Genomic DNA, 27121 nt, shown 5'->3' on the forward strand with positions numbered 1-27121 from the left:
ATGTGTTCCTCTAGTTATTAAATAACTTGTAATGTACCCTCATTGATTTAAAAGATGTGTTGCTGTTGCAGTTTCTTGTCATTTCTTCTCCTCAGCCATAACACCTTGCGAAATGACGTAAATTCAAAAATGTTACATTGACCTTCAACAAGTTTATCCATGATAATTACGTTGAATAAATGATTCTGATTCTGATAAACATAACGAAACTAAACTACTAAAACGGACACCCTCCGCCCCACACCTACTTGTATCGGTGCCGAGCTAGGTTTACCACACGAACTGGCCGTTAAGGAATAAGAGAGCGCGCAGACAATCTGTCACGCTCACACTTACGTCATAGAATAAAGAATAATACTACGTACAGTATCTCTCCGCCCCGCACAAATTCGTATCAGGCACCGACCTCACCCCCTCTGGGTCTTATTTAGGTCTTAAATGGCTAAAATCCATTAAGGAGTAAGAGACTGCGCAGATTGTCTGTCCCGCTCGCACTTATGCGTCAGGCAGCACAAAGTGAGAACGAGATTTTTGTATGAAGTGTCCGAGTTGTGATATTACTTCGAGTCACCACGTGGTATCAATTTAATTACGGCTAAGTACCGTTATGAATTTACCTCTGATGTTTTCCTTAAGCAAATATAGACATACTTACACTATAATAATCAAAGGGTATCTATATAACTATGTACAAACTAAATAAATTTTATGAGCTTGTCAACTAAGTTATAAAAACTGGAATACCTTGTCCGGTAAAATGTCAATAAATTAAATTTAAATACAAAATATTTTATCTATATTTTTTATTATGTCCAATATTCATACTAGCCTCGTACCTTCGGCTTTACTTCTCTCACCGTTAATTTAATTTACACCACCATTATTGATAAGCATCATGGAAAAGATAAGTGTTCAAAGGTTTTTCAAGTAATGTATGTAAAATTAATTATTATTGTAAAAAAATATATTAATAAATCCTGCTACAGGTTTACGGTATACCCGGTAAAACAGCTGAACGTGAGTTATGTTGTTTTTCGCTAAACGTCAAAACACGAAATTACTATGGGATTTGTATGAAAAAGCAACCTGTGACGTCATAGAAAGACGTGAAAATCATCATCAACAGCCGTACGACGCCCACTGCTGGGCATAGGCCTCCCCCAAGGATCTCCACGACGATCGGTCCTGCGCTGCCCGCATCCAGCGGCTTCGCGCGACCTTCACCAGATCGTCGGTCCACCTTGTAGCGGGCCTACCCACTGAGCGTCGTCCGACACGTGGTCGTCATTCGAGAACCTTGAAGAACCCTGAACCCTGAAGTGACTACTGTACCTATTTTTATGGTGTGACTGATTGTACATTACCCACATATGGCATGAACTACTTGGTTGGACAAACAGGGAACGCTGAGGGCTCTCACTTAATATGTAACGAGTACTCACTTACATCAGTAAGTTAGCAACTGGGACCAACGGCTTAACGTGACTTGTGATTATAATTGTGTATAAAAATATTGCTATAATGTTTATATGCTCAGAAGGAAACCTACACACCTGCTATAGGTATGTACTATCTATCCTTATAAACACAGTTGCTGATAAAACTATTATATTCTCACTATCTTAGTAGATACAATGCTTGAAGCTACCGCGTTGACACAGTTTAAATATTAAATAAATATTTATTTACGATGAAGACAGATGTTTTGTTGTTGTACATGTGTGTGTTTGTGTGTGGTTTGTGTGAGTGTAAGACGTTTACGAGATGTAGCCTAGCTACTGAGCTGGTAAAGACGAAATTGATTGAGAAAACATTTTTGGGAAATTGTAAGTATTTACTTGAGAATTTTTCAACCATTATAACATTATTACTATTGTAGTGTATTGAATAAGAGGAGCTCGGTAGCGCAGCGGTTAACGCGCTCGGTCTGCGATTGTTGAAGTAAAGCAACTTTCGCAAAGGCCGGTCATAGGATGGGTGACCACAAAAAAAAATCATCTCGAGCTCCTCCGTGCTTCGGAAGGCACGTTAAACCGTTGGTCCCGGCTGCATTAGCAGTCGTTAATAACCATCAATCCGCACTGGGCCCGCGTGATGGTTTAAGGCCCGATCTCCCTATCCATCCATAGGGAAGGCCCGTGCCCCAGCAGTGGGGACGTTAATGGGCTGATGATGATGATGAGTGTATTGAATAAAAAAATAAAGGCAATTCGACGTCACAAAGTTTACTCGTATTTTTATCTTTCTCATCTTTACTTATACTATTACTGTATTGCACCGTTCCGTATTTCATATATATATATATATATATATATATAGAATAGATATACATCTATTCCTTACACCCTTATGTTGCCTGGAAGAAATTGCTGCTGAGCATTAAGGCCGCGCATTGTCCTTGTGCTGTCATTATATTGTGTTATGTGTCTTCATGTTGTGTTAATATACAATAAAGTGTTTTGAATTGAATTGAAAGATTAATTTGATGATTATATATCTCTTGTTGGCTTTTTGGTGTTACCATAAGTAAATATATTATTATATAGCCTAACGTGTTGGGAAATAAGTAAATATAGCACATATGCAAGAGCCGTTAACGTCAAAGGAAATACCAATTCTTAATAACTGTTATTATTTTCATCATCGCATACTGTAAAGTGATCTTTTTTATTGTCATCCACCATAATTAAATTTATGCTAGTGATTCACTATTTAATATTACAAGTATATTTTATGGTAAAAGGTACACAGTAGTTATATTTATTTTATGAATCGTGATGAATACATAATGAACCGGCGTGCGTGTATGAAACGATTGATGAATGTGGAGGATCGAAGTAAATGGAATCCCATAGTCTCTGCTTACCCCGGTAGGAAATAGACGTGAGTTTATGTATGTATGTATGTAGTTAAGTACTGGTAAAATAATTGTATCGGTACTGTACCGTTTTTATACGCACGCCGATTCAGAGTAGATCGTACTAAACCTTTTCTAAGGACATCTCCAAGGTCAATGTAAGTCCTTCTAGGTCTACTGGAAACTGGTAGTACTTAACTAACCCGTCACTAACTAATCAGGCCGTCAGATAACTATCATCATCATCATCAATTTAAGAGCCACGCTCTTGTCGGTGCAGCACTTTCCATGCTACTTTTTTAGGGAAAAATAGGGCAGTGAAACTATGTGGAGTGGTAACTATGAACTGTAGTATTGTTATTTTTAAAGTAGATTATAATGCATAAGCCCCATACCCTCTTCGGTTGATTGAGAGAACTGTGCCCATCTATGGGACATATATGGGCTGTTTAGTTTATATAATGCTATGCAAAACGTACGGGAAGTACCTAAGTTTGAATTCAGCATAGTCATTTGACATTGACATTCAACTTATTATGCGACCAATTTAAAATGACCTGTGACATGGTGGAATTAAATACGCAATAAAAGTTGATACCTGTATAGGTAAAAGACCTTTGTTTTGTGACGTAGTTATAGAAAGTAATTATTACTTATTTTGTGGTTATCAACTGGAACCTCGTAAGACCGAGATTTCCAGACACAATGGTTTGGATTTTAAAAGGTTATTCCTGGGTATTCGGTCTCACTACACATACAGGGTGTTAATGACATCGTAACGAAAACTTTGAGGGATGATTCAGACCATGATCCTAAGTTGATATCAAGTGGAATTTTCAGTCGCAAAATTATTGTTTATTTTTTAAAATTATTTTCAATTCTTCAGTTTTGCTATGGAACATGGCAAATATAAGACTCTCTATAGAAAGTGCCCTATGACCTATTCTAAGGTTAAATCTACCTATATGCAAATTTTTATTCAAATCATTCCAATGGTTTAGCCGTGAAAAGGTAACACAGTTGTTTTTGAATTTATAACATGAGCATGAAGTTATAGAGCACAAATCAGTTGGTGATTCATTCTCATATTTTCCTGCAACCAATTGATGTGTCCTAGTACCTACCTAAGTTTTTTGTTCCTCTACCTACCTTCTACAAATGTATAATTATAAATTTCCAAGATTACACAAGCAAAAACTCAATAACCAGAACAAAAAAATGGCCAAGTACATGTCTATCAGACATTACATACTTAAAGGAGTGTTCCGTATATTGGAACTTCCGAGAAACAGAATTCGTAACAAAAACAATTCATAAAACTTTATTAAACTAAGTGAAAAAAGTTATTTAAGTTTTTGGAATTTATTCAAAGTAACTAGAAAAACATTTTAAGTACTTAGTTTATGTTTTATAATTACTTTTTAAATCACTTTATAATTTATTTTCTGTAAGATATCATTTTCTTGATTTTCTGGTCATACAACTCTGCAATAAAAAAGAAACATTCACGACTACAACATATACAGGGTGTTAGTGACATCGTAACGAATATGAATGGATGATTCAGACCAAGATTTAGTATCAATCTTCTAAGATCGAGTGAAATTTTCCGTCGCAAAATTCATGTTTTCTTTTTATTATTTTCAAGTCAATACTTTTGAGATAGAAAATCCCATTTGATATTAACTCAAAATAATGACCAGAATCATTCCCCTAAGGATTAATTACGATTATACTTACACCCCGCACGTACAGGTAGCTATACAAGTACGTATGGGTGTTAGTAATACTGTAACGAATACTAAGGAGGATGATTCAAACCATGATTCTGGGTTGATATAAAGTGGGATTTTTGCAAAGGTATATTCCACTTGATACCAATCAGAATCATGGCCTGAATTGTCCATCAACCTGCGTTTCATATAAAAAAAAAATAGTTCTAACATTTACTTCTTAAATGTTGAGCATTTAAATTAATTTTATGATACAGACTAGATCGGGCGCACATAGCGATGATGTACCTGTGACTACTCCACTTGAGCGTCTTAATAATCGTGAGATTATATTATAATTATTATTACAGGAGAAACCTTAAAAAAACATTCATGCGAAATGATCTTGTCCTGCAGTTTGTTTATATTAAAAAGTGATAGATAATATCCCAGAAAATCAAAATGTCAAAATAATTCTCAATAACATAATTTCAATTTGAATTTAGTTTTATACTGTCATTGCGGACTCCTAAAAAGACTCACGCGCGTTGTTTTCACTAACAAAGGTCAGTTCTTGTTAAACTGGTCACGTTACAACTCCTGCGCACATCGTTCAACCCGCTTGTACTGTTGTGATCGCGATGCGATGTAAACATGTTTATGTTCTGTTCGTGTTAGTGTTGTGTGTTAGTTATGTGAGTGGAAAGGTTTATGATACGAGGTGTAAACTTGTGCGAGAGCTGATTAGAAGTGGGATACCTCATGATATTTTTCTTGGTCAATGTGAGTTTAGTCCTCAGCTCTGTTTTCAAACTTTTATGATACCAATACACGCGGCATGGCAACCGCGCCGCCCGCGGCGCGAATTGTACCGAGGGTTTCGACCAATAGCCGTAATAGCCCTGTTGATAGACTGCTTTCTTCTCACTTTGAGGTCGCAGTTTCAAATGCAGCACAGGCCTAAACTAATGATTGTCGATTTCGTTTTCGAATTCATATTTGGATCATAAATGATTATCACGTGCTCGGCGGTGAAGAAAAACATCGTGAGGAAACCCACATTTCAGAGAAATGCATTTCGGAGGTATGTGAGCTAAACTATATTAGGCTGGTTTTCCCTTCGCTGGTTGAAAGCGGAAGGTCGTATGTAGAATTACGTATTCAAATTTTAATTACAAAACACTGAACTGGCAAATTATTATTACTAGTAGCTACGTGTTACTACGAAAAATAAATTAAATTCTAATTTTAATTTCTTTATGCAAAATACGAGTAATTTTTACTGCAGTATAAAATTAATTTAAGGGTTAGTTTCACAATTTGCAATTTTTCATGTGTCGTGTTTGTTGTAATCATGATTTTGTTTATTCAAACAGGCAGGTAGTAGAAAACATTCCATGTGTATCGTGCGGGTTGTGAGGTGGATAACCAACCCCATTGGTAAGCAGTCGTTAGTCCTTAAGGCAACATCGTTTTGTTTTGCTCCGTGAATTATAATTTAAAATAGTGGTAAAATTTAAAGTTTTCTATATGAATTGTATATAGTTTTAAAGCTCAATTTAAGTACTTTAAAATAGTGATTATATTGTTTCTGGACTTTCTTTAATTCGTGAGTAATTAACGATAGCATCATTTGAATAATAATTGTACCGGCCGCGTCTCAACAGTCAGCGCACGCACACATAGAAACGCATTACACAACGCGCTGCAAGTTCGCGTGGCTCACTCCATGCGCCCCGCGCCCCCTCCGTGCTCCGCCGTCACTGACTCGCGCTGTATTTTAAAGCTAATGGTGTTGGACGCATGGTTGAAGTTTGAGCTGCAGTATTTATAAGTTAACATAACACATACAGCATAAATAATAAATAACGCTTTTTTCCGCTTTGTCTGATGCTGTTAAATTATCATTACCATTATCACAATGCCGAATAATTGTGACGGATGTCGCCGCCCTATAACTGGGCGACATTTTCTTACTTGCTCATCATGCAAAAAAAATTACGATCTCAATTGTGCAAAGTCGAATGAGAAACGGTTCTATGCGATGCTGCCGGAAAAGAAAACTACGTGGAAATGTGACACATGCCGTAATAAAAAACTACCTCCGAAAGTTACCTCCAGTATCACTAATACGCCTGTTAGCACTCTACTAGAGAACGACTCCAGTGAAGATGATGCAGCATCTATACCTGCCTCACAGAATGTTACAATGAGATCTAAGGTTGCACCGCGACATTCCGACATAATTGATGAAGGCACACCCGTTACAGTAAGTACGCTGCGTGACATGTTGAACTCTTTTAAATTGGATATGACTGCGGTAATTCGACAGTCGGTGTCGCAAGCGGTAACGGAGAAGTTCAGTGAGATCACTCAGAAAATATCTGATTTCCATAATTCTCTTACGTTCCTTAATGATCAGCATGAAGCATTGAAGCGACGTCAGGAAGAGAATACAGTTAAAATCAAGGCACTTCAGAATGAGAATATAGTTCTGGCTACCACAGTGAGAGATCTCTCCGCCAGGCTGTCTATAGCAGAACAACATCAACGTGGAAACAACGTCGAGATTAATGGCATTCCTGAATTTAAAAATGAAAACCTAGCTAACTGCTTAGCACAACTAGCTACTACTGTGAAAGCTCCTATCGCAAACGATGACATATTACAAATCACGCGTGTCGCCAAATTAAACAGGGATGACAATAGACCCCGATTGGTAGTTGCTAAATTGCGTAGTCCCCGTCAACGTGACAGTCTGCTTGCTGCGGTTTATAGTTTCAACAAAGCAAACCCGGAAGATCGTCTGAGTTCGCAACATCTCGGCCTGGCTGGTACTAAAACTCCGGTATATGTAGCTGAACACCTTACTCCCGCTAATAAATCGCTTCATGCCGCGGCAAGAAAGAAGGCCAAGGAAATGAAATACAAGTTCGTGTGGGTGCGGAACGGCCGCATATATGTGCGTAAAAATGAAGAGTGCCAAGCGTTGTATATTCGAAGTGTCGAAAGTATTAATTTAATAACCTAATCTAACAGATTTTTTACTCTTTATGTTACTTTGATCAATAGTTTGGTAAATTTGTTTTTCAAATGTTCTCTATATACTATCAAAATACTGGAGGTTTAAGAACCAAAACTAATAATATATATGATAATGTATTACAATGCTCATATGATGTTATAGTCTTCACCGAAACTTGGCTAAATTCTGGTATATCCGATACCGAATTATTCGATGATAGATATTCAGTTTACCGAAGGGATCGTATTGTTGGCAAGAACATGCCCAAGTTGGATGGAGGTGGAGTTTTAATTGCAGTATCACGTAAATTTCAATCTTCTCGAGTAATACAATGGGAAAGCGATTGTGAAGATTTATGGGTAACAGTCAGTATAGAGTTCAATGGCGTACATAGAAATTTAGCAATATGTGTAGTCTACATTCCGTCTCCGCCTAAATTGGATATTTTTAATAGATTTGCCAGCAATACGAATATGGTGCTTGAGCAAATAGACGATGTTGTTGTATTGGGTGATTTCAATTTGAGTCAGATTCAATGGACCAATGTGGTTAACAGCTGTCACACTATACCTTCTAATTACAAAAGCAAAATCGAATGCGCGCTTATCGATTTTATAAGTATTAACAATTTATGCCAGTACAACAATATTGTTAATAGCATTGGTAGAATATTGGATTTGGTGTTGAGTAACGTATCGGGTGGTCAAGTAATTACACCCCTAGATCTGCTGAGCGCATTAGTTCCGCATCACCCTAGTGTTTTATTTTCTATTAACTTTGTTAACCCCGTACAGTTGCGTTGTAACGATTTTGTCCATTATAATTATTTTAAGGCAGATTACACTGCGATCACGAGAGAACTGGAAAGTGTTGACTGGCTTTCGGAATTTTCTGACTGCGGAACAACTGACGAAATGGTTTCTGTCTTTTATAGTGCTATACAGAATGCAGTTGAGCAACATGTTCCAAGGCACAAAACCAAAAAGAATAAACACCCAAATTGGTTTACTACTGCTTTAATCAGGCTATTGCGTGAAAAAGATAAAATAAGGCGTAGATATCGTATATTCGCGAATCATCGAGATCTAAATGAGTTTGAAATTTTGAGAAATAGATGTAATAAACTTTTTATTACTTGTCACCAGAACTATAAGCGGCGAATTGAAAATGCAATAGTTAAAAACAGCAAAGCATTCTGGCAGCATGTTAAAAATAAACGTGATAATAATTCTTCTATTCCTGGTTGTATGAGGCTTGATGGGAATGTTGCTGATAATGGCCCTGATATAGCTAATCTCTTTGCTTCCCATTTCTCTGCTGTGTATTCTGGTGATAGCCCATGTGTGAACACTTCATTGTTTTCTGGTCAGGATTGTTTGTCGGGCAATATAGTTTTTCAGGAAGAGGAGGTACTTAGGAAGCTCAAACAATTGGATGCAAATAAAGGTGCAGGCCCTGATCACCTACCACCCGTGTTTTATAAATGTGTTGCTTCATCAATAGCTACTCCTTTAACTACGATCTTTAACCGGTCTCTTTCCCAGGGCATATTTCCTGACCTGTGGAAAAAAGCCCGAATTGTACCCGTCTACAAAAAAGGAGATAAAAGTGATGTCAAAAATTACAGGCCTATTGCTATATTGTCTTGTCCATCAAAACTCTTTGAAGCCCTACTCTACCCTGTAGTCACTAGATACCTGGAAAAGTACATTACCTCTCACCAGCATGGATTCATAAAAGGTCGATCAGTCCAAACTAATCTAGTAAACTTCACATCTGACTTAGCCCAAGAACTTGACAAAGGAAGACAAGTTGACGCCGTATATACTGATTTCAGCAGTGCCTTCGACAAAGTCAGTCACTCACTGTTACTGCAAAAACTGAAGGCTTATGGCATACATGGTTCACTTTTGGACTGGTTCAAAACATATTTGGAAAATAGACCTCAGTCAGTCGTAGTGAAAGGATTTGAGTCTGGCACCTACACGGCGAAATCCGGCGTCCCTCAGGGTTCTCATCTAGGACCTCTTCTCTTCATAGCTTACATCAACGATATCACATCTCGTATTCAACACTGTAAATATGCACTTTTTGCAGATGATCTCAAAATTTATGGAACTATTGAATCCATCTCCGACACAGTGTTGCTTCAATCTGATTTAAATGAAATAGTAAAATGGTGTAACTCAAACAGTATGGTTATTAATTCTAATAAATGTTTACATGTAAAATTCACCCGAAAATTACAGCCGATTGCTTCATCTTATTGCATAAATGGTGAGGTCCTAGTGGAAGTGAAGGAGGTGCGGGATTTAGGAGTCATCATAGACAGCAAGCTTACGTTTGTTTCGCAAGTTGATGCGGTTGTAAAAAAATCTTCCAAAATGTTGGGATTCATTAAAAGGAACTCTAAATCATTCCGTCCTAAGACGAGGATAATCTTGTTTAATGCGCTGGTTCGAAGTCATCTTGAGTTCGCGTCCGTAATTTGGAATCCAGTATATGCCGTTCACTCGCAACGACTTGAGTCTATACAACGCGCATTTACTAGAAGTCTAGCCTTTACCACCCAAGGGATTTCTCACAGGTGTCCATATAAACAGCGCATGCAATTCTTCGGAATGACATCATTGTACAATCGCCGTAAAGTGCATGATGCAGTTTTTCTTCATAGGTCTGTGAATGGAGTTATTAGATGTGAACCACTTCTCTCTCGTCTTAGATTGTCAGTGCCCAGAACATTACCTAGAAAGCCCATCAGCAAAACATTTTGTCCCCTTGCTAACAGAACCAATGTCGGTAGTCATACAGCGTTGAGTCGCATCTGCGTGACTCATAATGAACTAAGTGCCGCAATGCCTGATCTAGACCTATTTTTCAATTCTCTCAGGCAGTATAAGGATAAAATTTATAAATATTTATGTCCTCCAGCATAATATATATTTTACTTTTTTATGTATTTTTTTAATTATCTGTTTTTTAAATTTTATTATTCAGTTATCTAATAAACGATTATGTTGTCCTACTTTGCAAATGTTGTGTGCACCTATAATTGGCTTATGTAACAGTCTAATTCCTGATGTAACTTTTATTTTATTTAATGTTTTATTATATAAGCTGTTGGTGTACCTTTTTTATAAATAAAAATAAATAAATAAAAATAAATAAAACCCCATCAGCGGTGGTGTCAGGGTTACTATTGAACCGACACCGGCCCCTGACATGGCTCATGTAACGACTACTAACTTACATCAGTAAGTAGTAATTGGGACCAACGGCACAGATCCTGGAAACCACGAAACTTCAATGGCCTATGCCCAGCAGTGGGACGTATATAGGTTGTTTACGTCTTATGTTATGTGGGAGTGATATAAAGTGACCTAAATTGACATATCAATTCCATATATTTATATCACTGTCACTATCGATTGTCGTAATAATTAATTTGCACCTGGACTAAGGTCCAGCAGGGCTAACATGCGCAATGTTATAATTATCGATCAATTCAATAAGTTTTGTCGAAATCGATAAGTTTGTTTTTCCCTAACATGAATGCCACGTGATTTTGTTTGTATTTTGACAGAACGACATGATTCATTTGGGTTCACATCATCATCATCATCAGCCCATTAACGTCCCCGCTGCTGGGGCACGTGCCTTCCCTATGGATGGATAGGGACATCGGGCCTTAAACCATCACGCGGACCCAGTGCGGATTGATAGTTATTAACGACTGCTAATGCAGCCGGGACCAACGGCTTAACGTGCCTTCCGAAGCACGGAAGAGCTCGAGATGAAAACTTTTTTTTTGTGGTCACCCATCCTATGACCGGCCTTTGCGAAAGTTGCTTAACTTCAACAATCGCAGACGGAGCGCATTAACCGCTGCGCCACCGTGCTTCGCATGGTAGCTCTGCAGGTAAGATACGTTCCTTAATATTCAATCTTTACAATTGAAAAGTCCATTGTTAAAACATGTCATTGTGAACAAAACCAGTTTTAAATCGCCGTGTAATGATACGCCCGGTAAAATAAATGTATAAAATCGCGTTCAGGCAAATGGGAAAACGATGTTCAGTATTTTCCGTCTAAGTTGCTACTAACTGATGTAGGAAACTAGAATTTTAAAGTATACTTAATTAAGTTTGTTTTTTATTTATTTATTTATTTATAAAGTACAACCACATCACATGATGTGGTTAATATACATATATTAAAACATTTTACATTGCCATTATATTTATTACATTTATAAGGTTACGGTATTGTGACTAATATTTATATGACAATTACGGCGTACATAACTTATACAATTAAGGGTATTTAAGTATTTAAAAATAAAGTAAAATTAAAATTACACATCAAACTTAAAAATTAGAAATTAGAAAGATATAAGTATATGTAAAAAAAGTAAAATATAAGTAAGTAATTAATATCTGTTGAGCTTTAAATAATCTCGCAAGCGCCGTGGAGATCGCGTCGCTCACGCGTATTCGTCACACAGCTCCGCGACCCCGTACTTGACCTCATATTATTTTGTGTTTTTTCAATAAATTACTTATTAAATATCACTTTCTTCCACTAGTAAACACTTGTCCGAAATCACAATTTTATAAGGAATGTATGAGTATAAATTTTAACTTAAACAGTTCAGTTAAAACCACCGTAATTATTTTTTAAAGTGGAGCAAATAAAAACACTGTTTACCCGGCGATTGTTAAAAAATGTTTTTTTTATTTCATTAGCTAAGTCATCAGGGAAGAGCTCGGTGGCGCAGCGGTTAACGCGCTCGGTCTTCGATTGTTGAAGTAAAGCAACTTTCGCAAAGACCGGTCATAGGATGGGTGACCACAAAAAAAACAGTTTTCATCTCGAGCTCCTTCGTGCTTCGGAAGGCACGTTAAGCCGTTGGTCCCGGCTGCATTAGCAGTCGTTAATAACCATCAATCCGCACTGGGCCCGCGTGATGGTTTAAGGCCCGATCTTCCTATCCATCCATAGGGAAGGCCCGTGCCCCAGCAGTGGGGACGTTAATGGGCCTGGATCTTGATCAGATGACTTATACAGCGTTTCTGTGGCAACGTCTTGTATAGCTAAAAAGTCTGACAATGACACTTATAACCTCTACCTTGTTTTCTTGCTTCTTGCAAAATATGGCCGCCGGTTGTAATACAATTTTAAGAAAGTATAATTCGAATTAATCATAAATAACTCTTTTATTTGGCTCATAACCCATCAGGTTATGGTATGTGGTACTTTGTAACTAACTCGTCCACTAAGTACCACAAATCAAATCAAATATACTTTATTGTACATAACTTAATTTCAACAATTAGACATGACACAGGAATACAGTACAGTTTGATCGGCCTTATTGCTCAAGAGAAATTACTGCCAGGCAACCACTACCAGGAAACCAACATTAACTAAACTTGGATGCTAGACTAAAAAAAAACGAAATCTGAGACGACAGCGACGCCCTTAGTCGAGGTCTGCGCCCAACTGGACTACATCATCACTAATTTAAGAGCCACGCTCTTGTCGGTGTAGAATTCCTCTCCATGCTACTTTTAAAAATTAAAAAAAGGGCTGTGGTTTCCCTCTTGCCTTCTGCCCCCAATTGGGCACCCAGTTTTATTGCCGTAGATTTTATATTGAGATCCTTCAGTACACCCCATTTGTCCAATCAAGTTGTTTATACCATCTGCGGGAAGGCTACAAAAATAAACACTTTTTAAAAATATTTATTACCTACTTACTTATTTTCATTTAACCCACCTAACCTGTAAGTCTCGCCCGAATAAAATTACCATAATACCAAGTCATTAGTGAGAATAAATCAAACGCAAACGTAATGGTTTGTGTTAAAGTTAATGTTAAAAATAAAACACGAAAGAACAAGGAAAGAGCTGAGTATGTATCAAGCGTTTTACTTTATACATAAATATGAACAGCCTATAAACGTCCCACTGCTGGGCACAGCCCTCCCTAAATCTACTGGAGGGGGTATGGAGCATACTACACCACGTTGCTCCACTGCGGATTGGCTTGCTGGGAATAGACGTTTTTATTTAGCTCCAGACATACCAATTTTATTATGTCAGCTGTTTACTAACTGCTTTCTTTGAACTTTGATACTTCGAATGTGCGATAGCTGATAACCATACAATAGCGAGGCTGAACTTTGAGCTCTTTCAAAGAACTTATCATTTTACTTTACTTACTTAACAAACATAACTTAAAATTATTATTCGTTCGTCCCGGGTTCAAATCCCGGTGGGGACATATCACAAAAGTCTCTTTGTGATCCCTAGTTCGGTTAGGACATTACAGGCTGATCACCTGATTGTCCGAAAGCAAGATGATCCGTGTTTCGGAAGACACGTTAAGCCGTTGGTCCCGGTTACTACTTACTGATGTAAGTAGTTGTTACTTGAGTCATATCAGGAGCCTTTGGCGGCAATAGTAACCCTGACACCAGGGTTGGTGGGGTTGGTAATCCACATCACAACCCACACGATAGAAGATTATTTAAACTTGAAACTGAAATACGTGCATTTAGTTAAAATATCCACAAACACATTCTATTTTTGTTCAAAAAAGCTACAATAATGAGGGTATTTACCGTCCACATTCTCCAAAAAAAATATTGATGGCGCTGTACAAAGTTGCCTTCGTTTAACCTTCTCATTTCATGGACAACAAATATGCATCTTTAATCTTTGTTAAATAAAGAGAACATATTCATCATCATCAATTTAAGAGCCACGCTCTTGTCGGTGTAGCATTTTCCTCCATGCTACTTTTTTAGGGAAAAATAGGGCAGTGGTTTCCCTCTTGCCTTCCGCCCCGCAGTACTCTGTCTGACGCGAGTGGGATGGCGCCCAGAGTAGTCTATTACAAAGCCATACTAGGACTCCTGTCCTCTGCCTCTGAATAGTACTGACAGTTACTGCTGCTGCTAATAAAGAGAACATATTGGTAGCAACATAATTATATGTACATATATTCAGATATAAATATCCTGCAACACTTATTTTTACTGCCATTACGTTACATTTTTGAAAAATTATGTCCTAGTATGGCTTTGTGATAGACTACTCTGGGCGCCATCCCACTTGCGTCAGACAGAGTAGCGCGGGGCGGAAGGCAAGAGGGAAACCACTGCCTTATTTTTTCCCTTAAAAAGTAGCATGGAAAATGTTGCACCGACAAGAGCGTGGCTCTTAAATTGATGATGTACTCGAGCAATGAGAATTTTTTTTTTGGGAACGTTGCCTGGATTGACCTTGAATTTTAAATTTGTATTTGGAACATTTATATCAGGAATTAAAAAACTTAGCCGTAAAATTACATTTTCCTTTTCCTCCGCACAATATAAGCAAGCGAGTTATTGCGATGCGAAGTGTAGATACAATTTAACGGACGTTCTACAATATAAGTTGAAGGGCACGAGTGAATCCCCCTCCCGACCCGTGGTACAACTGCGATGTCCAACTGGTTGTACTACGGAGAAGTAAATTACCCATAGTTCAACTGGTTAAAGTACATAATAACGGGTTCTTACCGCGTTTAAATGAGGATATGAGACTCCCGATATTTCGAAACTGTTGCAAGTGCCATGATCACGGGACCGTGTAAACTTAAAACAATGTTCAACTGGTTGTTCTATGGGGAAACATCTTTACCACTGGCTCAACTGGAGTGCGTTGTTCTTTCCTTGGTCCAAGTAGTTGTCCTACTGGGAAATTTAAATGTATCTATGGAACAACTACTGGAAGAAGGCTAAGATATTGGGAGGGGGTGAATCCGCTTATAACTCTAGTTACCATGACACAAAATCCGCTTTGGAGTTTTATCTTTTTTTACAAAACACTATTGTTATTCAATTTTGTTTTCAGAAAAGAAAATATTTTTAAACTATTTTGGTTTTGGTTTACGCGCGCGGCACGTTTTTTCCACCCCCTTTTCATCTCCATAAGGGCGATTTCCTTAAAAATATCCTATCTTCTAACCTAGGTCTCAATTTATATCAGTACTAAACTTCATCTAAATCATTGTTTTAAGTTTATGCGGTTATTATTATAATTCAAATACCGCGAGGCTCCCTGGGAGTCTCATGTCCCTGCTTTGAACGCGGTAAGAATCCGTTATTAATTTTAATTCGTTATTTATTGGTATTATGGTAATTTTATTCGGGTTTTAATTCATCTTAATCAGTCCAGTGGTTTAAGCGTGAAAAAGAAACAGATAGACATACTGAGTTACTTTCGTATTTATAATGTTCATTTAAAGGTAACATAATTACACAGAGTTACTTTGGAATTTATATTAGTCTGGATAAGGACGCTTAGATAAAATAAAAATAAGAACTATAAAACTACGTAGATAAATGATGAGTAACTAATTGCATTATTTATTTTTCTTCTTTACTCTCCGGCCTCAGGTGAAATTGATTAGCACCTTTTACAATTGTCAATACGACAGAAATCACATAAGCAAACAAATGCAGATACGTCAGTTAGAAAGTTCAGCGACGATTTGTTCTATATATAATTTGAATTTGATGTGTTCTATAAATTGTTTTTTTTCTTTTAATTTTATTCCAGGGGTGTGCCTGATAGAGAAGGAAAGCAACCGGGATACTAAAGCCTTCATGGAGACCGCGAGTGGGAAGAAGTATTATGGCCTTTACCAGGTAATGTTTTGAATTATAGACAAAACAATGGGAACTCTTTTTATTGTAAACTGAGAAAAATAAAATGCAATTAAATCATGATCTTTATTCGTTCCCAGATTCCAAACCGGTGGTGCAGAGAAGGCAAGAAGGGTGGGGATTGTAACATCAAATGTGAATGTACGTATTAAAATTTTAAGACCTATTGACCTGAAGTCTGTATAATCCACATCACAACCCACACGATAGATGAAGCTAATTTGGACCAACTTTATTATGAAATTTCACTGATATAACTGATCTTTATATCAATCCCAGACACTTCAACGTGATAGAAACATAATCGATACAAATCGTAAAGCAAGATGGCACTAACATTCGTAGTGTCTCTTTATAAGTGAACAGTTTTACGACTCCGTTTTATAGGCACCCACGTTTTACAATTCGATAGAGCTGTCGTGTAAGATGTAACGTATTATTTTGTTATGTTACTATAGTTACCAGGTTCTTGTACTAAGTACTTTTCATTAGAGTTACGAGTTTGTATTAGAGTTACAAGTTTTCTTTAGAGTAAGAGTTTGAATAAAAATATCCATTCGGTTCATCATTAGATAATATGCTTTTAAGGATTTTGTATTGAAAGCTGCAGCAAATTTTCTCTTGATTATTTTTCACTCTGTTATTTTACCCATAAATGTGGATATTTGACAGAGAGTTAATTACAATGTTATAATACAGAAATACGTGAACTGCACGTTATTTCTGTAATAGACCAAAAACATAAATGTTATAACTATTATGACAATTAATCCTACTGGATACAAAATGTATTCATAATTTTATGTGATGGCACTAATCTAGAAATTACGTGGCTTGAAGCGTGGTCGACTAATTGTACCGAACTCGGAATAAAAGAACCAGGCGGTCATAGGAAGTATAGGAACTCGACATTTAAATTATGAAAACCCCCGAATTTTTTTTATCACAGATTGAAGACACATTCAAATAGTTTTTATTTCGCGATGTATGACGATTTGTTGCATAAGTAGAGATTGATACCTAATATTGCTCCTATAACTGGCACACCACTATTCCCACTCGGTCAAATCCTAAGGTACGGGTTCACGTTAAGTACCAAGGTCTGTCAACATAAGGGCGAGTTTATGATTATATACTCTTTTCACAAAAATAAAAGAGACCCTCTTTCATTAAAAGTGGACAGTTTCTTCACATTTTTTGGGCCATTTACTCTGTATAAATGTTTAAAGGTGTCGCAGGATTAAGGATTCAGGGTTTTCTATTCGGTGGAGATGAAAAGATTAAGTGAGTTGATGGAAAATGAATTTTGTGAGTTGAAATGTTGTCAATGGGAGGTTTATATTGGGTGCTTAGTGAAATTTTTGGTTGGAAATTTTTGCTAAAAACATGAAGAAAGATGTTTTAGTGAAGATTTAAATGTCCTAGGTAATTAATTAAATAAATTAATAAAACAAATAATATTTCATATAGGTACATTTATATTTAACTTTATGCCTGTAATAAGTAAATGGAAAGAGAAGATCCACAAAAAAACCAAAAGACCACTTTGATCCGCTAATAATAAGAAGTACTATGATGATTTTCTAAGGAACCGAGGTAGCCCAATTGGTAGAACGCTTGCCTCTCACTTTGAGGTCGCAGGTTCGCATCCAGCACATGCCTAAACTAATGATTATCGAATTTGTTTTCGGATTCCTGTTTGGATCATTAAATGGTTATCACGTGCTCAATAGTCAAGGAAAATATCGTGAGAAAACCCACATTCTCTGGCTGGTTTTCCCTTCGGAGGTTGGAAGGTTAGACAGGCAGTCGCTTCTGTAAAAAAACCGGACCTGTCAAATATTCAAGTTAGGTAAGCGGACTTCCTTCCCTTCGGAATGTCTCTCTGTATATAGTTGATATCACGTGGGTTCCAATATTTGTACTCAGTTAATGGCAATAGGCTTTACATGGGACCTAAACGTAGCTGGCAAGGAATGTGTGTGTACGGTCACGAGAATTAATATGTATACACTTTGGTACCATGTCACATTAACTTTTTTGACAGATTGAACTGTAAGTCTCACTAAATGTCAAATATGTTAGTGCGACAGAGTCCTAAAGTGGGTACATTTTATTGCTCATGACTGTACTATACATATTTGCCTACTGCTGCCCTTTGTGGATACAGGCTTGTGTGTTTGACTGTGTATCATTTTACGACTCGGAATCGAGTTCCAATAGTAACACAGTTGTTATCTTTGTAGCACTCGGGCGGAAATATTAAAGTAGAAGTAAATCAGACTCAGCAGCTTAAAGCAGACTTTACGATCGCTGTTGAAGTTTACTTAATTTTTGATTTACACTCTTTGCAATTTTGTTAACAACACACACTATTAAACACACACCTAGGGTCATTCGCCGATACCACACCCCGGACATTTAATACAAACAATCTCGTTTTACACAGATACTACACATTGACATTATCGTACACGTGCACCTGTGTGTGTGTGTGTGTGTGTGTGTGTGTGTGACGTTTGACGCCATTCGATTCAAGTCTAAACTATGTTCGAGGGGGTGAGGTAATCCTAGATCAGACGCTGGTGGGGAGCGGAGAGTTGCCGTTCTATACATGGTATTATTCCTTATTCTATGTCGTTACGCTAAGACCACGATTAATAATGAAATGTTTTGGTTGCTAAAGCGCCGTCAAGTGACATGATTGTCATCGTGAGTGTTTGGCGACATTTGCCGGCGACGTCGCTATGGCGTCTGTGAATTATGGCCCTAAAGACTTATATGGGTATAGGTACACACACACACACACACAGTTCCATGCAAAAACCTAATAAAATATCGTCCCCGCGTCAATTCTGATGTACTTATACAACTTCAACTGTTTCAAAAAAGACCTAAAGTGTTATACGGTTTATTCTACATCTATCCATTCTATCCATTCCATTCCATTCTATGTATCCATTCTATCCATTTTTCGCAGCAACAGTGCATCTAACAATACACATATACAAAGTTATATTTTTTTTTGACGTGACTTATTGTAGATTTGCCGCAGATGGCATTAGCTACTTGGCCGGACAAATGGGGAGCGCTGAAGGCTCTCACCCGGTACAACGTTTAAGACAACAGGCCTGAGGGTGCCCAGTTGGGCGCGAACCTCGGCTCAGGGCGTCGTCTGAGAGGAAGAATATTTGAAAGAATTAATCGACCCTAGTGGGTCGATAGCGATAAGCGCTGAATGAGGGAAATCGTCGACCACGCCGGCGGGGTCGGTATCGGGGTCCTGAAGTGTTTAGTGTCGCGAGCTGATTGGCTGCCTCTATGGCTAGAGTAATCGGGTCGTCGGGATCGTATATTACGTCCTTCGGACGCCGATACTTTTCAGTACCGTCCCTAAGCGGGATATACAAAGTGATAGTGACGCCATACGTAATACTGAGAGTGATGAGTCAGAAAGAGGATTTTGTTTTGGATCTCATCCCCCTCAATATTCGGTACGGTGTAGCTAAAACCCTGTAGACATGATCGAGGCCAAAATAGGACTTTAACATGTTATACAGGGTGTTAGTGACATCGTAACGAAAAAAAAAATGGAACGCCTATTTTATTGTACTAAAAATGATGGTGGGTGTTTTTCTTGTCGCAAATGTTTAATTAAGATTTTCAATTTTAACTGTGCCGCAATGTAAGTCGAACAACGCGCCACACAGACGCTAAACTTACGCGCGGCTACGTTACGCGTGCGTGATACGATGTTGATATCTAGGTAGGAGTTTTCATTCTCTTGTATTTAGATGCTTAGTGGTTCAACGTTTAAAAATGTTGTTTGTTGAAGTAGAACACCTACTGCCACGATTTTTCACGCACGGTACCTACCTACCAGTTATTAAAACGTTCCTAACTTATTAACAATAAAAACCCTACTCTTGCCTTACCTTAATTGTTATTCCTTCGGATGAAGTACCTAGGTAGGTACCCTAGAACATGTCACGTCACGTAGGTATGCAACATCGCGTTTCCTCCGCGGTAGGTAGGTATCACACGCACTCACAAACACAACACCTTGCTCTTTAATAAACATCAACAATCTTCCATACTTTTGCGCAGTAAATGGTCTATGATCTATCATCATAGTCGACACTACTCATTTACAGAATGAAACAAACACTCACAAACACGAAAAAAATATCCTCGAAAAACATCACGCGATTCGGGTCAAGCTTAGTATTCGACTGAGCGGAAGCGCGCGGCGGCGTTAGCGCAAAGCATCAAAGGCGCCGACTAAGGGCGCCGACGACGCACCGGCCGCGGCCGAGTCGAGCCGACGACTAGAGAGAGAGAGAGAAGTATGTTTATGGTGCAAGTGACAGAGAAAGAAATAGTATCTGTTCGTATCCCTACTTTATTGGCGAGCGTTGCCCTTGACCCGTGCGCCGGCTATTCACCTGCGCATAGCTGAAGTTGTAGATACGTTATTATTATTATTGATGACATTGATAAAATTTAATAATTAGTAATTTTTATTTGTTTATTTTAAATGTGCGTTCTATGCAGCTTAAAACACAATATGGGACTGAAAAAATCTAATTTTTTTATGAATTTGGCGACAGGAAACTTCACTTGATACCTATCAACTCAAAGAAATACCTAGTATCTGTTCGTAATGCCTACTTTATTGGCGCGCGTTGCCCTTGATCCGTGAGGCTATTCACGTCCGAGTATCCATCAAGACAGATCAAACAAGCCCTAACTCGGAGGTCTTGCGTCCCAGGATCCTTTAATTATGTCTTAGAACCTTCTTGGCCTATGTGGTCCAGTGGTTGAGCGATGGGATGCGGAGGGTCCGGGTTCGTATTCCGGTGGGGACATATCACAAAAATCTGTTTATAAGGCCTTTGGTTGGGACGTTACAGGCTGATCACCTGATTGTCCGAAAGTAAAATGATCCGTGCTTCGGAAGGTACGTTAAGTCGTTGCTCCCGTCTACTAGGTACTTATGTAAGCACGTAGCCGTTACATGAATATTGTACACAGAACAGGATAGGTTTAATTAGTTCTTTACTGATGATTTAACAATGAGATTTAAAACCACGAATAACTTAGTACTTAGTACCTCGGTACCAACATGTAACAAGAAAAATAAGATCACTCCTCTCGGACAATTTTTTTCTTTGAACATGCCGACATTGCCTACGCGGCGGAGTTGCCGAACTATCGATAGGTAGATTATCAATTGTTGAACTTGAAAATTGTCTAAACTATCGAAAGTAGTGATAGTACATTTAGATCGATACTAGCGATAGTACCGATAGGTCTTGCTTTGTAATAATAATGGGTATTGATCTAAAAGATCTATCGATAGGTACCTACTATTGGTTTTTTTAACTAGGTATCGATAGAATATCGATAGGCAACACTCTGGCGGAGTGTCCGCCCAATTCTAGACGCGATCTCGCTCGATTTTTGTGTAGCGAGGTTTTGCGTAGGTACTTACATACTAAGTTGGTGGATGGTTGACATAGTAGGTAACAAATTACCTAATCTGTGGTGGTTGTGTTAGTTGGTTGTTAGTTATTCTAATGACAACAAAGAATACAATTATTTACTGTTTCAACTGTTTTAGGTAGATAATGGCCCCGATTCCTATGAGTAAATGAATGAATAACCCGGTCGAATCAAAAAGGTATCTCGCTGGTATGCAAACCGTTTGACGTGTGCTGTCAACTTAATTCTGTCGGTTGTTTTAGATTTCTGCTTAAAATTGACGTGTATTCCATAAATTTTATGCCTGTTGATTATCCGTCCATTTAAGAATAAGAATAAAATAAATTTATAAATTTACGATAGACAGAGAAAGAAATAGGATCGGTTCGTAGTGCCTACTTTGTAGGCCGCGCCGCCGCCGCGCCGCCGCCGGCGTGCGGCGCGGGGCGCGCGGAGCGGGGCGCGCGGAGCGGGGCGCGCGGCTCGGTGCGTGTGGCCGTTGACCCGTTCGAGCAGCTGTTGTCTCCATTACATCGAAAATTTTCGATAATTTGTCATTATTGTTTTTTTTATTGAAATTTGGGTTCTATGCAGCTAAAAACACAATATGGAATTGAAAATAATTAAAAACAAAACTCAAAATTTCATGAATTTTGCGACGGAAAATTCCACTAGATATTAACTCAGAATCATGGTCTGAATCATCCCTCTCAGTATTCGTTACGATGTCACTAACACCCGGTATTTATGTTATATTTTCCAGTACTACTAGATGACGACATCAGGGATGACACCGAGTGCGCAGTGAACATCTTCCACAAGGAAGGATTCAAGTACTGGCCCAAATGGACTACTCGATGCAAGAATGACAACTTTATCACTACTGAAATTTATAAGTAAGGGGTTATTACTATTTTCTTCGCTAACCCCAAGGTCGTAAGTTTATTTCTTTCAATTCCTAAGTATATTGTAGCAGGAACAAGCGGCCTAAAGGACTTTCAACTTGCCTTAATGAGACTAACAGTGACCTGCACCAATGAATGTGCAATTTTCACTAACATAGTTGGCTTTTATGCTTCACCAAAGAGGTGCTATTGACCATTATAGACGGCGACACGGCTCACCACAAATCACATTGTCTAACAAAAAAACTCGTCGAAGCGTGGGCATAAAATGCCCACCTACATACATTTTCACAACATAACATAAGCTCACGACCATATCCCAAAATTTTTATAACTTTAACTCACGACTATACCCCAATTGGAGTAATCAATGGTTCATCTTAAGATGAACTAAGTATCCACACCTTACGGAGCTGTCTGTTAGACTAATGTGCTAGGTGGTGAGCCGTATCGCCGTCTATACACGAGCCAACTGTATGTGAGAAAAGCCACATCATAAACTATGTTGAAATAAAAAAATTTCAGATGTCCAGACCTGTCGACCCGTTCTGAAGATTTGTTGAGGTCTGAGAGCCTCAGAAGACGGAGAAAGCAGGCCAGGGTAGGCATGAAACTAGTTACTTCGCCCAAGACTTACTTTGTGGACCACGTGCTTCGAGGGCAAGCTATAGCTGCATCGTAAATACCATATCGAAAGAATATAATTCTTGTTACCACTTATTATGGCTGCCTCATAAAAAAATCGAAAATGAAAAATGCATAATCATCGTTAACGAAGGAGGTATGTTTAGAATAATCGTCGGTGATTTACATTTTTATATCGATTTGTTATTTTTGTATTGATTTTTGAATTTGTTTTGGAATAAACCTATACTTGTTGATTTTTGTAGCGTATGTTATTAACGGTCTGGTCATTATTACCGGTATTTTAACAAAAGCTCACGTCTATAACCCGATTGGGGTAAACAGAGACATCAATTACTAGATGAACTAAGTACCTTCACCCTACCAATGTTTTTTTTCCCGTGAAATTGTCTTTTTGAGACTTAGCCATTTTAAGAATTGGAACATTCGGGGATTCGTACACTGGTAGTCTAGGGCCACTCGTTGGTCAATGTTTTTAGCTAGTACGGTCACGAGCATTAATATGTATACACTTTGGTACCATGTCACATAACTTTTTTGACAATTGAACTGTAAGTCTCACTAAATGTCAAATATGTTAGTGCGACAGAGTCCTAAAATTCGTCGTCGTACGTTCGTCGGGTACATTATATTGCTCATGACTGTACAACACGCAGATTTTTGTTATATTACTTTATGTTTATAATGGCGCCGTCTTAACGTAATTTTAGTTTGACAGCTCTTAAACTATAACCGCAAGGAAGAGACAGAGTTAGATTTAGTCCTGTCAAATTAAATAGAAAATAAGTTGGTGGTTGCCCGAATCGGCACCATAAACCGGCTAAATCTCGAGATGGATGCTGATTAACGATCATAGTAAGTATATTATATTGCTTACTTATGTAAGTGTTCTTTATAAGACTACACCAATCGCTCATACTAATCGCCTAAAGCTCTTCGGAAAAAGCATCATTCCGCCTACATGTCGAAGCACTGCATTGCTGGAAACATGCTAACGCGTGTTAAGGAAGTACAATCAAAGAGCAAAAGTGCAGTCACTGAGCCAATTATTTTGTAAACAGTGGTGAAATTAGGAACATTAGTTGTCATAATTATAAAATTTATGTTTTTGTAGGTATTTTTGATATATTACGGAAACGACATATAACCAGGAGTTCTCAAGTGCAACCAGTTAATTTATTACTTTGCAAGAAACTGATCGGACTTTTGCACCTTATCGTACATTTTGACTTAGCGTGATTTTAAAATGTACTTTATAAAATGGTTGCTTCCCTTAAAAATCTAAGGATTACCAGAATAAATAATTCCTTTTATAATATTGAATATCGCAATTTGCTTTTCTTTTCTCGGAATTAAGACTCGCTTAGCCTGACAGTGGCCCCGATTCCTGCAGACACCTCCTAATTTTACTTTAAGTTATACCTGTCATTTTATTATCCGTTAAAAAGGAAAGGGACAGATGATTGACAGTTCTAAATTTTAGGAGGAATGATTAAATGAATGAATAACCCGGGCGAATCAAAAAGGTATCTCGCTGGTATGCAAACCGTTTCCCGTGTGCTGTCAACTTAATTATGTCTGGTCATTAGCCAATTAAAAATTTTTATAGGGTTACTTTAGATTTGTGCTTAAAATTGACATGTGTTCCATAAATTTTATGTTTGTCGATTACCCGTCCCTTTCCTTTTCGGCGGATAAGAAAATGACAGGTATAACTTAATAGTATTTTATGCAACAGTTGTATAAGAAGGGTCAAAAAATGCGAGTGGCGTGAGTTGCGATGTGAGCCTTGGCGAACATCGCAATAAGAGACGCCACGAGCATTTTTTGACCTAGTTATACAACGTTGCATACAATACTTTTTCTACGACGACGTAATTTTAAACGAAACACAAAAAAATTCCAATTTATTTTCCAACGCGCGGGAAAATGGCGGCAATTGTATACTTTTTTTTATAGTATATCTATGGCACCAAACAAAGTAAAGGTGCCAGTTTCCAGGTCAAAAAAAAAAAAAACAACAACAATGCTTTTTTGGCGACATTATAGTACAGTTACACTTTGTAAACAATGCTTTTATAGGCCATAGAGCGTACACTTTTTCAAAGAGTTTAATTATGTATGTACTTATATTAGACTTTTTGGTTATTTAAATGCCAGATTAAAGTAGAGGAGTAGAAAAAATAAAATATGATGGTGTTTACAGGAATTAGCACCAGTGTTTAAGTAACAATCTTCAGTAGTGAGTAAAGAAATCCGCGCGAGTGCACAGTGGGCGACGATCCGAACATACATCTGTGACTGTTGGCTCGCTTCCGCACCGCGTGGGAAGTTTGTTGAGAACACATCTCTAGGTATAAATAATGTAAATATTTTTCAGTATTATTGTTCAACGGCCTCCGTAGTTCACTGGTTGAGCGTTGGGCTCACGATCCGGAGGTCCCGGGTTCGAATCCCGGTGGGGACACAAAAATCATTTTGTGATCCCTAGGGATCACATGATTTTTGTGACTAAACTACGAAACTACGAAACTAAACTAGTTTAGTTAGGACATTACAGGCTGATCACCTGATTGTCCGAAAGTAAGACGATCCGTGCTTCGGAAGACACGTTAAGCCGTTGGTCCCAGTTACTACTTACTGATGTAGGTAAGTTAGTAGTCGTTACTTGAGCCATATCAGGGGCTTTTAGCGGCTTAATAGTAACCCTGACATCAGGGTTTGTTAGGTTGGTAATTCAGCTTACAACCCACACGAAGCGATTGCTTATTCTTTAACGAAGCGGTCACACCCCGGAAATTTCATACAAAACACCTTGTATTACACACGTAAACGCGCATTTGTGCGTGTGACGTCTAACGCCCATACGATTGAAGACTAAAGTAAGGCCGAGGGGAGGTAAGGTAAATCTAGCTTAGCCACTGGTGGGGGAGCGGAGAGTTGCCGTTCTATACATTGTATTATTCGTTATTCTACGTGGTGACTCTGCGTGCAGGGTGAAGACTTTCATCTATTCACAATTCAAATATTGTCGCCTGGATACCAAGCAATTAATTATTTCGATATAAGAAAGTTACAAAGGAAACGAATAAGTACCTATATAATGACATTCATTTGACTTCCCGTTTTGAATGTTTGTATTCCTTTGTTTTTCATTCCTGTTAAGTTCAAAAGACTTTGAAAATGTAAAATAACGGTATTTTTTGGTATCGCTGAAATACTTCAACATCAAATGTTCAAATACATAGTTGCTAGGCAAGATCTGACTTTATTATTATCGACTCTCAATGTTGTTTTCTTTGGCTTTAATATTCCGCTTTGCAATATTTTTGTAGAAGATATTGCACGTTGATTAGCTTTGTCTGTGTTTTTTTACTATTTTGTTTATTGTCATTCAAAATGTACAGACAATTTTGTTAACTAAAACTACGTGTTCTTGAAGAAATCTCGTAAACTTTAACATTTCGAACCAAAGCATAGGGTTTATTAAATATTGTAATAATAATTATTATAATATTATTATAACCCACTTTGATGTTTTCTGTTGCTTGTTGTTTCAATCATAAAATATAAAAAATACGTTTAGTCGGTGAAGGCTGTTGGTAAGCCGTTTAAACAAGCAGTCTGTATCAAAGAAAGAACGTCGGTCCCAATACAGTGCCTAGAGGCAGCCCATTGTTTTGATTGCCTTGTGTGCGCGTAATGTACCGTGAAATTGGTGAGCAATCGGAATTGGAAGAGATACGTGCCCTGTACATATACTGGTATACGTAAATG

At 37.9% G+C, this 27121-nt stretch overlaps 2 protein-coding genes across 4 annotated transcripts in view; both read left to right on the forward strand.

The window, feature by feature from the left end:
- LOC126377588 (uncharacterized) overlaps nucleotides 1-27121 on the forward strand; it is a 448572-nt gene that overhangs the window by 254590 nt on the left and 166861 nt on the right. The window lies entirely within an intron of this gene.
- LOC126377605 (lysozyme-like) lies at nucleotides 1437-23582 on the forward strand. 3 transcript variants are annotated; one of them, XM_050025432.1, is made up of 5 exons: nucleotides 1437-1562; nucleotides 16204-16292; nucleotides 16391-16451; nucleotides 22558-22690; nucleotides 23225-23582. In XM_050025432.1, exons 2-5 carry the CDS (start codon nucleotides 16251-16253, stop codon nucleotides 23379-23381), a joined length of 393 nt encoding a protein of 130 aa, XP_049881389.1. In that variant the 5' UTR covers nucleotides 1437-1562; nucleotides 16204-16250; the 3' UTR covers nucleotides 23382-23582. The 3 variants fall into 3 exon arrangements, with proteins under 3 accessions (XP_049881389.1, XP_049881387.1, XP_049881386.1); XM_050025430.1 differs by lacking the exon at nucleotides 1437-1562 and adding an exon at nucleotides 1603-1826; XM_050025429.1 differs by lacking the exon at nucleotides 1437-1562 and adding an exon at nucleotides 5147-5352.

The sequence above is a fragment of the Pectinophora gossypiella genome, chromosome 23, assembly GCF_024362695.1.
Source record: "Pectinophora gossypiella chromosome 23, ilPecGoss1.1, whole genome shotgun sequence".
Taxonomy (NCBI): Eukaryota; Metazoa; Arthropoda; class Insecta; order Lepidoptera; family Gelechiidae; genus Pectinophora; species Pectinophora gossypiella.